The following is a 14,900-nucleotide window of genomic DNA, read 5'->3' on the forward strand; positions in this document are numbered from 1 at the left end:
GAAAGGGCGAGGTGTCACGATTACTGAACAAAACTAGAAAAGCTCTATTAAAGATCTGAACTCTAGAATCTGTAGCCCGCAAGCCCTCCGGTGCTATAATTAAAAGCCTGTCACAAGAGCAGCCGTAATGAGTTCAAAGCAGCGGTGGAAGCTCCGCATGGGGAAAGCGTCTTCACTGCCGTTCATCCAATTTACCGCTTTGAAAGCATCTCCTGTAATTAAATATTTAATCCCTCTTTCTGTAAATGGCCGCATTTTTATTATTTTGCCTTTCCTGAACCTTTATTCCTGTACGTTTCTTCATTTGGGCGCGTTTATCATGATTTATTTAGGTTGCTCACGGCGGCCAGGTCGACGGTCTCTGTGAAAGTTAGATGCAAGCAAAATATAGTGGCGGCGTAGGTCGTTTTAAACATGTAGTACTTATTTTTCCTTCATTTCGGTCTATTGGGAATCTATCAAACATTCCAGTATCGTTGACTAGACGGGAGCAGTAGGGTTTAACCGCGCAGGGTATAATGGGGACCTCTGCAATAATGCCCTCTTCGGTCTCACCGCTACTGTTCACGCCATTTTTCAAACCTGCTGTTCCGCGGAACGTTTGAAAGTCAACATTCAGCTGCCACGTATATCATACGTGAGGTGGTCAACCTGACAACACATGCGTGACATCTGTGCCGCTACGCAACTGAGCTAAAACGGTGTGCACTTGCGCCGAGTTTGTCTTTGTTTTCTCATTTACTCACGTCACAAAAAATTACATGTGTGCTGTATTTAATCACATTCAGTGCAAAACAACTGTGCCCCAAACTCCAGCGTTGGCGGCTACGTGAAGTGGACCTCGACGTTGTTCTGCATTGCTGGCCACCCACGTTCCGAAACGGTACGTAAGCCGCCGCGGTGGCTTAGTGGTTATGGAGCTTGGCTGCTGACCCGAAAGGTGCGGGTTCGATCCCGGCCGCGGCAGTTGCATTTTCGATGGAGGCGAATTGCTAGAGGCCCGTGTACTGTGCGATGTCAGGACACGTTAAAGAACGCCAGGTGGTCGGAATTATCCGGAGCCCTCCACTATGGCGTCCCTCGTAGCCTGAGTTGCTTTGGAACGCTAAGCACAATAAAACCAAACTAAACCTAAAAGGCATGTGATGAGCAGGTCAGTTCCTGAGGTAGATGACTCTTCAGACTTTCTTTAGATTCGCGGTGTGTATCACAGGGAGTACATGTTGTGAATTCGGGTGTAAAAAAGGGTGTAAATATGCACGCTGAATGTGAATATGATGAAAAAACTAATTCTCACGTATTGTCCATGGAAACCCCCTGTATTCTCTGCACGCAGTATTCTTGTTTTTGTTGTTGTTGCCTTAGTGACGTGGCACATACCCACGACGGGGGATAGGTCAAGGTTCGGTGACGAGGGCCAAGGGAAGGGGGTAAACTGGTGCCAAGCTAATGGCTGTGCTTTGGGTAATATGGCAAAGATTAACTAACGAGGAGAGAAAAAAAAAGCAGACAAGATCAGAATATTGCATATATCAAAATTACGGAAGATCTTTTAAATGTGGAGATTATAGATATAATTAACAAGGTAATCTACCGGCAGCTACTACGTAATTGTGGAGGTATAAGCAAACTTCATGCAATCCAAAGCCTCGCAAGAGAGCAGGGAATTCTCCAATGTTTCCACTTGCCTTTTTCGTCTACCACTACATCATTTTCTTCATCGTCCGGCTCCTCGGGGTCGGCTGCAAGTTGTAGCATAGCGGCGTTGAAGGCCACTCTTCCACTAGAAAGTTGCGACAGCACTGGTATGCGGCACCAAGGCCTTGACGAGGTCAGATACGACCTCTGAAAGGCGACGTAAAACGCCAAGCGCTGGATATGAAGTAGGCGCAGTCTTCTTATAATTGGACAGCGCAGCGGTGGCCTAGTGGTTAGCACATTCTCCTCGTATATGCGGCAGGTGCTGGTCACGTGGCCGAAAGTCGGCATCTTTAGCGTGGACGCAGCACATAAAATGCCAATCTGATCTGATCAAAACGTTTGATTTCTGAATTCCATTTTTTTTCGTAACCCTCGAGTCTCCATCTGATTCGTGGCCACTGCAGACGTGGCCTCGTGGTAGAGCACCCGATTCGGGAGGTGGTGGGTCCGACTCCCGCTGCCGGCCGGATGCCAACCGGTTTTCTCAAGACGGGCACAAGCTATGCCCCGGCCTGGTGCTTTGCTTCGTAGGGTTCCATGGCTTGGAAAATGAGCCTGCGCCTTAAAATCTCGCCACTGTGGCCTTGTAGAGACACACTAAAGAAAAAGAAAGTCCTCACGAGGCAGATTTAAGGCTGTTTGATGGCGGAACGAATCACTGGCCCGTCAACACATGGGTTTGGTCCAAGACCCTTTCCCCAAGCATTTCACAGCAGAAAATCCAACTCCAGGCCGGAGGAAATCTTGTACCCATTAGAAAACCGGTGGGTTTCCGGAGGCACTGGGCACTGAGGATCGAACCCTGAACCTCCCGAATGCGAGGCATCTGCCACAAGGCCACCACTTCGGTAGCAAACGTTAGCCGCCTCTGCCAACAGGGCGATTTCCTAGAACGTGCTGGGCCCACTTTCCGAAGGTTGAGGTCCCAGGAAGACCTCCAGTAACTATGTTGGCCACCTGTCATGATAGCTCTCAGTCTGTGCAGACCAGGTTTGAGCCCAATATCTTTCAAAATGTCTAGCGGTTTTTTGCGGTCATTGCCGAAATGACATGCGACATCATACAAACCCAACTTCAGTGATGGTTGGCTGACATAACCATCCAGTATGTTGAGAACTAAGTTGCGTGAAAAATTATACGTATGTGCCAAATTTTGTTACATTTTATGTATAAATAACGAAAATAGTTTTGATTGCCGGATCCCCCCTTAACGATGGGTGTCCGGCGATGGGCTTGCTAAGTTTTGCTCAGGAGGAAAACTGAGTAGACACCTAATAACAGCTAACACCGTAAAACTATTCTTTCGCATTCGAATGAGATGACAGAAACAGCGCTAGCAGTTAAAACATGGAGTCTTGTGAATAAGTTTTGTCGGGCTTACGAAGGCGCTTAGCGCTATCCACTATTTTGTGCGTGTACGTATGAAAGTCGACGGTGCACATCTGTTACCAGGAAGGCGGCGATTCTGCAGATCCAGGTTCAAGTCAGCAGCAGCAGTACCAGGAACGGTCAGCATGTCTCTCTGCGGTCGACTTGCCGTGGTGACCGGAGGGGCCAGTGGCATTGGCAAGTGTGTCTGCGACGCCTTGGCAGCCCAGAACGCTACCGTGATAGTCGCCGACCTAAACCTAGACGCAGCTAACGCGGTGGCCCAGTCACTGCCAGGTAGGCTCTCGGAGTATTATCTTCGTTACCCACGCTCAGCCCTCAAGCAATATCAATTTCTTCGCAGAGATTCGAAGCAGGCAACCTTATACATGCCTAAGTAAAGTGACCGGTGGTCTTGGAGAAGCCGTACTGGGTCAAGCCTGGAGCAGGAACCTCAGTGCTCGGTCATATATGAACTATAGTAAAGTGCAGTTCATCGAACGGTCACTGATTCCGCGGCCTTGTATAATCGGAGCCAAACCCAAAGTCTTATCCTTAATCGACGAGACCTTATCTTCGGCGTTAACAATATACTTCAGCTGTGATGACAGACGTCACGTACTTGGGTAGATGCAAAAGAAAGAAAAGATGTTTCACGTACGGAAAAGCTTAGAATTTCAGACAATGTGCACTGATGAGAAGCCAAAGATGATATCTACATCGCAACCGTTTTTTGTTTCTTTAGAAGGGCCCTGAGGTACTTTTCCCTACCAATGCAACTCCTTCGGAACTAATCAGTCTAATCAGTACGTGCTTGCAAGGACGGATTTAAAGGGAGAGGAGGGCAGAGGAGTGACCGCCCCTTCTCCCAAGCGAGATATTTTACATGGTATAACTCTGCCGAATATCTTTTTTTTTTCTGTTAAGAAAGACTGAGAAATACATGGTTCAAAAAAGACCGCACCCTCCTCCCTCCCCCCAAACAGCCTCCTCCAAGAGGTACCCTGAAATCCGCCCTTGTATGCAGGCAGTTGCAGGAAGAGACCACGGAACAGCATGGACAACACATAATCCTCGAACAGGTGTACCTTTTTATGAGTAAACGGTAGTAGATGCGCTTCCTTTTCCTGCCGCGCCAACATGCCATTTTGTTTCATGACGCAACAAAAAAGTAGACAGTGGAAATCACGAAGGATGGCAGGTGATCGAAACTCAGCACTGAGACTCATCAGGTCAGCTTGAAATGGTGCACTCGAAGCTCAGTCTATGGCCGTTTTTGAACCTCATTTTCATTCGAATTCAGTGCTTCAACAGCAAGAAATTACTAGTAAAAAGTATAGCTGGTGAGCTGTCGTTCAAGCTTTGTGTATGTAGTGGGAAAATAATGTTTAAAGTTTGAAGAAAATTTGGAGGAAAACATTAGCTAACCTTTGAGAATGACTGCAGGTCAATTAATTAACATTTGCAAAACTGGTTGGGCTCGGGAAGAAATTCTTTAAGCCTTGATATTAAAACTTCAATCGATTATCAGGTAATAAACAATAACATAGATTACAGCTAATCAGTAACATGTTCTTTCACTAAATATTATTAGCCTGATTTCTCGTGGCCTTTACGGTTAAAAATATATGCGGAGGAGCGCAACGCAGACAGTTTCCTCCTTCACCCTTGAAGATGAACTTCCAGTGGATTACGACAGTGGCACACCAGTAATGATTATCGTAAAGACTGAAGATTGAGCCGTGCTTTTCGCAGGTTCTGTCACCCACAGAGGAGCTTTGGTGGATGTCGGCGACTCGAAATCGGTGGACAAACTCTTCGCTGACATCAAGGATACGGAGCCGCTGCCTGTCAGCATCGTGGTGAATTGCGCTGGCATAGGCACACTTTCGCCACTGGTTGATACAACGGAAGAGGATTTCGACAACATCATTCGAGTCAACCTAAAGGTTAGCCTCTTAACAATGATGAAATAACTTGAAAATGGCGGCTGGCCCCTAGCAACAACTGATTACCTTATTATTGACCTCAGAGGTGGCCACGTGCAGTAAATTACACAATTCAGCGTTGGGTGTTGCTCAATGCTACATGCTTCCAGGCGCTGCCGTCGTGCTGAGTTTTTTGTACGTTTGCAGCCGTCTTCCACCGAGAAAACCTATTTTATTTACATTGCACGGATTGCGACTGTCTGGACCATTGCCCGTTGTGCTGTAAGCGGTGCGGGCAGGGCACTATTATTTTTATTTCTTTTAATTGCCCACACTAAAGCTTGTCTGGACCATTGCAGGCAGGGCATTTGTTTTCCTCTAGCACAACCTAACCTCTGTCTAGACCCTGAAATGCTGCTCTGGGTGCATCCTTTCTGGGGAGTCTCGAAGGAAGCAGATAAGATTTCGAGTGACTCTAGGATAAGACTAGTGGACGACTTCGACCAAAAGCATGCGCAGTGTATTCTAAAAAAAATAATAATTCCAGCCGTATCACCGAAGTAGTACTGAGGAAATAGCGGTAGGCCTGACTGAAAGACGAGACTGCTTGTGTAGTTGCGTCCGCTCATGGTACATGACTTGTATTGTTTGTGATGTTTATTCCTTTAACTTCGTGGACATCAATGCATTGTTTTACAGTTACATCACTGAAAACAGTGTGCAATATTAATTTTGGGATGATCAATGACAGTAATATGACCTGATGTTACAACCTAGCAGCAAAAAATGAATAATATTATAAAATTGTGTAAGTTCCAGTCTATATATTACATTTGAATGCTACACTAATGTTTAAATATTACAAATAATGTCATATGTCAAGTGAAAAACATTAGTTACCCGTTAAAACTGAAACTATGCTAATGCCGTGTTCGAAATTAAGTTGTTATGATAAAGTTCAAATTATGACCATAAACAACGTTGATAATACTTTTAAGCGTTATGTCTTAGTAATTTTGCTATCGTTCGCACAGAACTGATGTTTTACAACTGGCATAACTCTGAAGTTATATATCTGCGTTCATGCCTATTATAGATTGCACTGAAAGCCCCAAAATTTTATTAGAGATGTTAGCCTGTCACTCACCCACCCCTTCCACTGGCACCCTTCGTGGCTAACTATATAAGCTCGAGGCCAGGTACATGTGCGTGAGTTGCATGTATTTGTTATGGTGTATTGCAGTGTTTGTCGGCCTCGTTGCTCCATGCTCCTTGCAACTGATGATTGAAGTTGTGCATCACAGTCGAGGGGTCTGTTCTTGCAGGATCCTGCTATTTCATCGAAAGTTACACAATTATTGTTTAAACGTGTAATAACGCAAAAAAAATGTTGTTCCAAACCTTGTCTTAACCTTTCTCAATCGCTGGAAAACTACATTAAGAACAATGTATTAACGTTTAACGAAAACAAAGAAAGTAACATGTAAGGCTTCGGGCTTCCTGGGACACTCCGCAAAATTATAATGAGTTAACAGTTGAAGCCATTAAAGCAAACCATTTCACGCGCGAGCTGCAAATGGTCGTACTTGTAGAGGTAATTTAAACACTTTTACCACCTTATCGGCAACCTCCGGACTGCTGTGCCATTTTAATTAGTTTTGTGCGACTAGGACCGCACCACGGAAATCTCTCATTGACCGTATAACACCAGTTCAATTTCCTACACGTGGTTCTGCCTTGTTCTGCAGGGCACTTTTCTCGTGACAAGGGCCTCAGCGCGGGCCATGATTGCGTCTGGCGTCGCCAGCCCAGCCATCGTGAACGTGGGCAGCCTCCTGGGCAGGACCGGCTGTGCCAATCTAGTGGCGTACACAGCATCGAAAGGGGGCGTCGTGGCACTGACCAAGACAGCGGCGAAAGAGCTGGGACCTCTCGGCATCCGCTGCAACGCCGTGCTGCCGTCGTTGATACAGACACCGATGAGCGATCAGATTCCCGAAGAAATCCGGAAACGTTTCATCGCGTTGGCCGCTATGCGGCGAATCGGGCAGCCCGAAGAGGTGGCCGCAGCCATCCTCTTCCTCTGCTGCCAGCAGAGTTCCTTCGTGACCGGTGCCACGCTGGAAGTCACTGGCTGATACGCCATGTGAGGGATGCACGCACTCTGACAGCCTGCGGTTGAGCACTGTTGAAGGATTAAATTGATTGCATCCGAGAAGTCTTTATCAGCGATTCAAGCATTGATGGGCTCTGTCCTCATGACATCATAGATTCAGTTGATTGAGGAACGTTCTTCTATTCGACGCCCTTTAAAACGCAATCTCGTTCGTGACATCTTCGCGTATAGTCATGACGACGGACAAGGCGGATGATGCTTTGGCCGCTATCGACTGCCAGAGGGGCATCGTACTCGGGCCGTCGTGAGCAAATTCTGTGACTCAAGAGTGGCGGTCAGTCGTTGTCATGTGCAGTGCGAAGCATCTTGTCGCAGTTGTAGCATGTGTCGCAGCTGGGCCGACCTTAGTCAACACAAATAACAGTCGACCTTGTTGTCGAGAGCAGAGCATGAAATGCGTTGCAGGTACGGCATAGCGCATACGAAGACGTCTTATTGATGGTGGCCTAGTTGCCGTTGGGCGCAATTTAAAAGGAGCCAGAACTCTAGATAAAAAAGCCAAAGTAGCCACACCATTTAATCTTGGCAACAAATTTATGGTCATATAGAACAGAAGCGTTATTAGGAATACAGTTGTTATTAAACAATGGATATCGGCATTTTGAAACAGCTCAAGAAAAAGAAAATAGGCACAAATATTCTGGCCCTTTTGCTTGGTCTTCAAGCCACAGGTACGTTGCCAATAAATAAATGAATCATTAAGTGTTTAGTATATGTAGATACTGATTTTGTCCAATTCTAGGCAAAAACCCAGTAGGACGTTGAGGCTGTTTATCCTTGAAGTCGCAGGCCGAACTTAATTCATGTAAGAGCCCAGGCAGTACCGTTTCATTTTTTGCCAATCTGCGTTTTTTGTCATGTTTACACAGGAAAGACGCGCTCAGCGTCAGCATTAGCGTCAGAAACTGGAACTGACATACTTTTCAGTGTGCCCTGCGCCAGGTGTGGAAAAAGGCATTCACCTCAAGCGTCGGTACGATCCCTGTGCATCCCGTGAACTCAAGCATGATGTGTGATCAAGTGCACGCTAATTGTTTGTAGTTGTGGTATTTCTGCCTCCAGCTCGAAGGAGGAACATCCATGAAAATGCATGCAGCGGCAGCTGCAGTATGCCTTCACGGCTCTTAGCGCTTTCTGTCATAAGGATTGACGGCATCCAGCCTCTGAAGTGCAGACGAGGCATTTGGAAGCCACTGTATTAGTGTATCGCGCGCCATTTGCTTCAAGGACTTGAAGCAGCGCTCTCTCACTGCATTTGGTCTACTGAAATATTCTCTCTTACGATGTCTTCATTAGAGTCGCGCCACGTGCGCATACAGTGTGCGTAGTTACAGCCACGCGTAGGGAGGCTTCGATGCCTCGTTGGCGGCGAATAAAAAAACTGGATAGTAAATGCACCAACGTAAAAGTTCAAAGTGGACAGAAGGTAGCCATGCAGCCAACCTGAAATACTCATCGCCAGACGGGGTAATAAAGTAGTCAATTTAGCGCGAAGTGGACACCAACGGCAACCCTGGATGGTGGTGGTGGTGAAAAACGTTAACTGGTTCGCTAGGAGATCCCCTATGCCGGGAGAGGCCCTCAGTCCAGGGCTACTATGGCCTTTGCTGTCAGCTCCAAAGTTTTTAGATTGCGCAGTGGTAGCTGCAGTAGAGTCTTGAGGATCCTCCGCCATTGCAGTAAGGGAGTGAGTACCCATTAGCGACCACAAAGCGCAGCAATACGGCTACGAAGGAAAGCTGAGATTTAGCTTTACTTTGTAAATGTGTAGTTACTCGGTCATTACAAATCTACGCCACGGATCTCTTAGGTTGACAAATGTGAATGAAGGTTTCGCGTTTGGATATTGAAGTATATATGTTTTATCCTGAAACCATGCACTAGTGCCCATTTATCACGCGCTGAGGACAGAAAAAATTAGGCAGTGGCTTAGCTCTGGTTAAGCCTGGATATACAAGTGAAAACCAAGCTTCAGTTATGCTTGGTTTGACAGCCGTCCACGCACTGCCTGTATGGAGGCGGAGGAGGAGACGGATGTCGGTCGGCGCGGTTAAAACTGCCCGCAGGAATGCGGAGAGGGTTGCCTGGTGCGACGCTTGCAATACGCAGCTGCTGCAACGAAAGGTCAAACGGTGGGCGAGGAGGCGAAGCGCGCAGTTGTAGCGACCGCGAGGAGGCGACGCACATGCGCAGTAGCGCGCGGCTGCGCCGAAAGATCAGGCGTCGGAGTCGGCGGCGGCGGCGGCTGCAGCAGCGGCGAGGAGCATGGCGAGGAGCGACCACCTGCGCGGCGCGTGACGTCACTCGGTTTCGCGCATGCGCCGTTCTGCTCACGCGAAGCTCGGCTCTGACCCGCGTAGTGAAGCTTTTCGCTTCAAAAAAGATAACCTGGTTGTTGAAAGCCAACAAAAACCTACACTTGGCCGCACAACAGGCGGCCAGTTGAGTTTAGGTGTGTTTTGGGGTGCGTCGCGGCTATGCGCTTTGTGTGCCCGCGTGTTTTCGTTTTTGACGCGCCTCGATTTACAAGTGCGAAGTAGCAGAGGGACTCCAAGTGCTCCTCGACGAAGTTCATGCCGCGGCACGCACCTGCGACGAAGAAGACAACTGTGGCTTGTTACACGAGCCTCCACCCTATAGGCACCCTGCGCATCTAACTCCAGCGCGACGCGCGCGCCACTGGCGGTGGCGCGCGCGTCCCTGTCAGGAAGGCTGGGGCAGCCCGACAGCTCCCGCTGTGCTGCGCGCGCCGTCCCGAAGCAGTTTTGGGCGTCCTTACCGAGCAAAAAATGGCAGGACACACTGCTGTGTTGCAGGATGCAATAATGCATATATAAATTCTCCTGGGACAAGGTTTTGTGGACTTCCGACGCGACATTGGGAGACTGCCCACCTTTCGCGACGGGCAACACGCACGCGCGGTTTCTGGTCAAGCAGTGGTCAAACCCGTGCAGAAGCTTACTTGACTCATGCATGGCTGTACACAATATGTGGTCTTGAAAAGCCACGCATAACTCGCCCGCAGTCACGCCTGTGGAAGAAGCCGAAATTTTGAGCAGTTAAGAATCGTTTACCTTACTTCCAGTTATGCGCGGAATCCTTGCTCGCTTCCACTGCGCCGTGTCGTCCAGCGTCTTTTTCGACAGTAAAGGCACGTTTTAAGAGGCAACGGCAACATGTTCTTGATAAATCTTTGCCTCCACATCTGAACGACTGGGTGATAATTTAGTACAATTCTAATGTCGAAAATTGAGGGTACTTGTACTGAATGTGTAGAAATTAAACAAAGCTTGTAATGAAATCCCGCTTTTTGAGCCCACGCATTCTGCAAGAATCCTGCATGAAATAGCTGGGATACTCCTTTTTTTTGCAAAATCCCAGTCAAAAAGTTTTATGTTTTCCGCACTGAGTTTCAGTGCGCACAGGCGCTTCGCCGCAGCTTGCATCCTTTTCTGCTTGCAGAAGCTAGTTCATTGGACATCTCATATCATCAAAACACTGACGCACGTGTTGCAACGATAAGGACCTGGCAGTTGCTGGAAAAATGAGAAAATATGAGCGGCAGATTACGCCATGGGTACATCATTTCAAGGCGTAGTTTGAACAGGGCATTTCAGATCGAACACCGAAGTTGCGGCAGACGAGAATGTTATGAAGTCAAGTTTGCGCCGCTCGCTCAAAAAGTGGACTTTTCTAATTACCTTCAATGTTATGCCGCCTGGCCGTCTTTGAAAGTTTAGGGTAAGTTTTTTTAAATGCAGGAACACTGCAGGCTTGCGGGTGGCTCGTTTTGGAGAGCGTTTCACACCGCTCCAAAAACACGGCAACGACAGCAGCGCATTTACATTTGCCTACGATGCCTGCCTTGCAACTACAGCTTGCGGTAACAAGCTGTCTACTGGAATATAGGTACATAAAAAAATGAGTGAGAGTTCAGCGGTAACAGGCACCAGATACAAATATTTCTTAGCGTTAATTTGATGGTTTTCGGTGGCGAAGGGATGCTTGTCTGCGCAGTGTACCGGGCTGCTACTTCGCTCCCGTCGCAAGATACCGCCTCTTTCACGTTGTGTACATGGCCTGCTTCAAAAAGCTTCGTTCCTTTCCTCACGTTCGCTCCTCGAAAGAATTTTTCAGCCTCATGAATGCATAGGTCGAAATCCCGCCTCTACGAACAGCGGCAGCCGCTAGCAGATGCCATCCCATCGCTGTCGCGGGGCGAGCCTTCCTGACAGGGACGAGGAACTGGCCGCGCGGGGGAGCTGAACGCAGCCTCGACGGTGGCGGTGCCTGGCGGGTGCAGGGTGCCTATAGCAAACGCCCCTGGCGTGTTCGCATTGTCAATGTACCCAGACGCTGGGCGGCACAACGTGTGCTACGAGGACTATTATTACATAATTTGCATATGCACCAGTCTCTACTCATCATTCGTGACGATGGCTCAGCGGTGACAAATGCCTGCCACGCCAGTATAGCTCGGCTTACTGCCGACGCTGCCGACTCTTCAGCGCTCGGACTATATCCTGCCAGACCCGCCGCCTCAGCCCTCAAAAGCACTGCACCATCGCACACTGTGTGGGGTTGAGGCCGCGGAATTGTAGGCCGCTGTTCTTTGCGAGAACTTTGTTGTCAGGATCGGGATCCATCATAACGGTGGTGCAAAGGTAAACGAAGTGACGCTATAGCGGCGGCTGATACAGGCCTTCAACGCCCGGCCGGCGGAAGTATTTTTTGGGGCTGCACCGCTTGCTGCCAGCTATCACGGAGTACACGTTTGCGTTATTTTAAGTCACTTTTCGGGTATTTCGTCATCAGAGAGTCCCGAGTTTGATACATAGCGGCGGAAAAAAGTTTGAATTCAAATCTCTTTGCAATCAATGACTTTTTAACCGCCGGACAAGCAGCAACAAAGCTGAAATGCCGAACTATCGGATTTTGCTTTGAAAAAACAAAAATATTGATGGAGTTGTCCTCAGCGTCTCTTTAACAGATTCCCCTGCGGGATTAAAGGGGCTCTCAATAAAGGTGCGGTATTTCTGGGATGTTAAAGGACGGCGCTTCACGAATGTCCTCCAGCAAGCACTTGTTTAATGCGTTTTGTAAAAGCTCAGTTAATTGTACTCAAAATTTGAATTTCAGCGTCTTCGCGCCTTTCTTTCTCCCGACACTTTTCGCATGCTCAAAGGTCGGCGCTCCTCCGCCGGCCCTTCCCACTCGGCCCCACCGCCAGCTGGCGACGCACGCGGGCATTGCCCGGGGGGCGGAGCTTCCTGACCCGCTGGAGACCGCGGCTGATTGGTCGCGGCCTTGGTAGCTGCGTGACGTCTGAAAGAAACCAACCAATAGCCATCTCTGAACATAAATACGTAGGAGCGTGAGTCGGAGGAGGGCGCGAGCATGAGAAAGTCACCGGAAAGGACCCGTACCAGTGGCGGTCACAGCGATTGGTTCTAGGGTGGGCGGACTGACTTCCGTAAACAAAAAAAAATGGAAAAAACGATTTTTATTTGCACTCTATTTGTAGAACAATTTTTGTGCTCTTTGTTGTTAAAAAATCAATGGCGAACGATAAGATGTTATACCATAACTCATGCTTTGAATGCTAACGGTTACGTGAACAATATTCATATGTAATTCATATCTATTTATGATTTATGTATGAATATTGCTCACCTAACCATTAACTTATATAATTCATATATATTTACGCGGCGGTCGAATTTCGATTTAGGAAATATTCTAGCGGCCTGCGTACCGTGCGATGTCAGTGCACGTTAAAGAACTCCAGCTGGTCGAAATTGCCGGAGCCCTTCGTTACGGCGTCCCTCATAGCTTGAGTCGCTTTAGGACGTTAAACCCCTATAAAGCACACAAACAGACAGATATATTTGTCTCACAATATTTCAGATTGAATGATAGTGCCAGTCATGAAGCGCAAATGTAACTGTGAGATAACGGCAGGACCACAATACCTCGACAGTCACGTACGAGTTGAACTCGTGTAACTACCAACCTGTTATGTAACTAATACTTTTGGAAGAGAGTATTAGCTTGCATGACTTACTATAGCAGTAGGAAACTGGTGTGGAAAATGGCAAATGTCTTCAAATATTGTTAAGTGTGAGGTCATGCGTTTCCATAGACGCTCCAACTTAATACCATATAGCTACTTTATCTGCGGTTTTCGTGTACATGCTACTAAAGCATACAAATATCATGGATTGCACCTGTCTGACGATCTTACGTGGTCAACGCACATCAACCTCATCACTGCAGCATCCAGCCGATCCTTGGCTATCTTCAACGCTCAATGAAGTTTGCCCCAGAACATGTAAAATTACTAGCCTACACCACATTAATGCTCCCAAAATTAGATTATGCAGCCACCATTTGGAACCCACATGAGGATTTCCTTTCTGGGAGGTTAGAAGCAATCAAAATCACGTCATTAGATTTGTTCATGCCGATTGTTCATCCTACACAAGTGTAACCGATCTTAAGAACCGATTCAGCTTGCCATTATTAAAGCACCGTCGAAAACTAGCCAGTTAAGTCCTTTTTCATCGTTTCTACTATTCATTTTCGTTAAGCTCCCTTTTAAGCTTCCCTGTTTTCAGCTGGTCACAAACATATGCGCAGACTTTCTTCACCCGAACAGTAAAAGATTGCAACGGCCTTCCCAATGCCGCTGGAACAGTAGAAGAAACGCTTGCATGCAAAGCTAAGCTTAAATCTTTAGACACATTTTAGGTTTTCGTATACCTTTCCCTTCTAACGCTGACCTACTGCACTTTGTTTTACTACGCGGTTTTTACTGTTTTGTAATCCGTTACTGAATTCTTACCCACCGTTCAGCGCTTCTGCCTGTTTTTTATTCTTGTCTATTCTTAATGCTGGCGTAAAGCGGGATGCTTCTCATAATAGCATGGTTTCGTACTTTTTGTTTATATCAATATTCGCATCATAAAACACGTGCACTCGTCACGGCTGGCTTACCTTTGATCAAGTGGGAATCGGATGAACTTGGCACAGTTGTTGGTTCCGATGTTCTGGCACTGCATTGCAGCGCATGACACGTGATTTTGTCTCTGTGCATGGTCGATGTTCAAACAGTTGAGGCACGCCGCACGCTCAAAAATCCGCGCCGCTGTCGTTCTCACCTTCCGCCACTCGCAGCAGCCGCGAGTGGGCACGCATTAGCACCTGCTCTCGTCGCCCAAAAAAGTGCGTCGGTGGAAGACCGTACAGGCAGACAGTCACAACATATTCGTTGTAAAGACTTATATCAAAATTTTTGTATGGGCTAGTCGGTGGTTAGCAGAGCAAAAAAAAAAAACGGGGACACAAGAGAGACACAACCATGGACACAACCAACAGGACTGTTGGTTGTGTCTCTCCTTTGTCCCCGTTTTTTGCGCTGCTATTACCTTCCTTAAGATAAAGACTCATTTTAGCAAAATGTAGAGCTTATTAAAAAAAATCTTATGCTGTATGCGCAGGAATTATTCGTTTTTCAACGTAAGTTCGCCAGCATGTCATCTCGAGATATCGCGATGAAGTAACTGAAACCGAAACTGACTACCGCTGACATCTGTGCAATTTTTAGTTCCCGTCACTGCTCTAAAAATGCACGCAATAAAAACATAAAATAATTGCAAAGTTTTAATTATATAATGAATACAACTTTAATGAAACTAAAATTTATTTACATTCATTATTTATTTTAC

General features: G+C 47.2%; 1 protein-coding gene across 1 annotated transcript; it reads left to right on the forward strand.

Moving 5' to 3' along the window:
• Positions 1-794: 794 nt before the first annotated feature.
• On the forward strand, positions 795-9,294 carry LOC149341725 (estradiol 17-beta-dehydrogenase 8-like). The gene is made up of 4 exons (XM_089543889.1): positions 795-883; positions 3,154-3,366; positions 4,825-5,018; positions 6,746-9,294. The coding sequence occupies exons 2-4, from the start codon at positions 3,216-3,218 to the stop codon at positions 7,133-7,135; spliced, it is 735 nt and encodes a 244-aa protein (XP_089400015.1). The 5' UTR covers positions 795-883; positions 3,154-3,215; the 3' UTR covers positions 7,136-9,294.
• The last annotated feature ends 5,606 nt before the right edge of the window (positions 9,295-14,900 follow it).

The sequence above is a fragment of the Amblyomma mixtum genome, chromosome 5 (assembly GCF_055824585.1).
Source record: "Amblyomma mixtum isolate Tamu chromosome 5, ASM5582458v1, whole genome shotgun sequence".
Lineage (NCBI taxonomy): Eukaryota > Metazoa > Arthropoda > Arachnida > Ixodida > Ixodidae > Amblyomma > Amblyomma mixtum.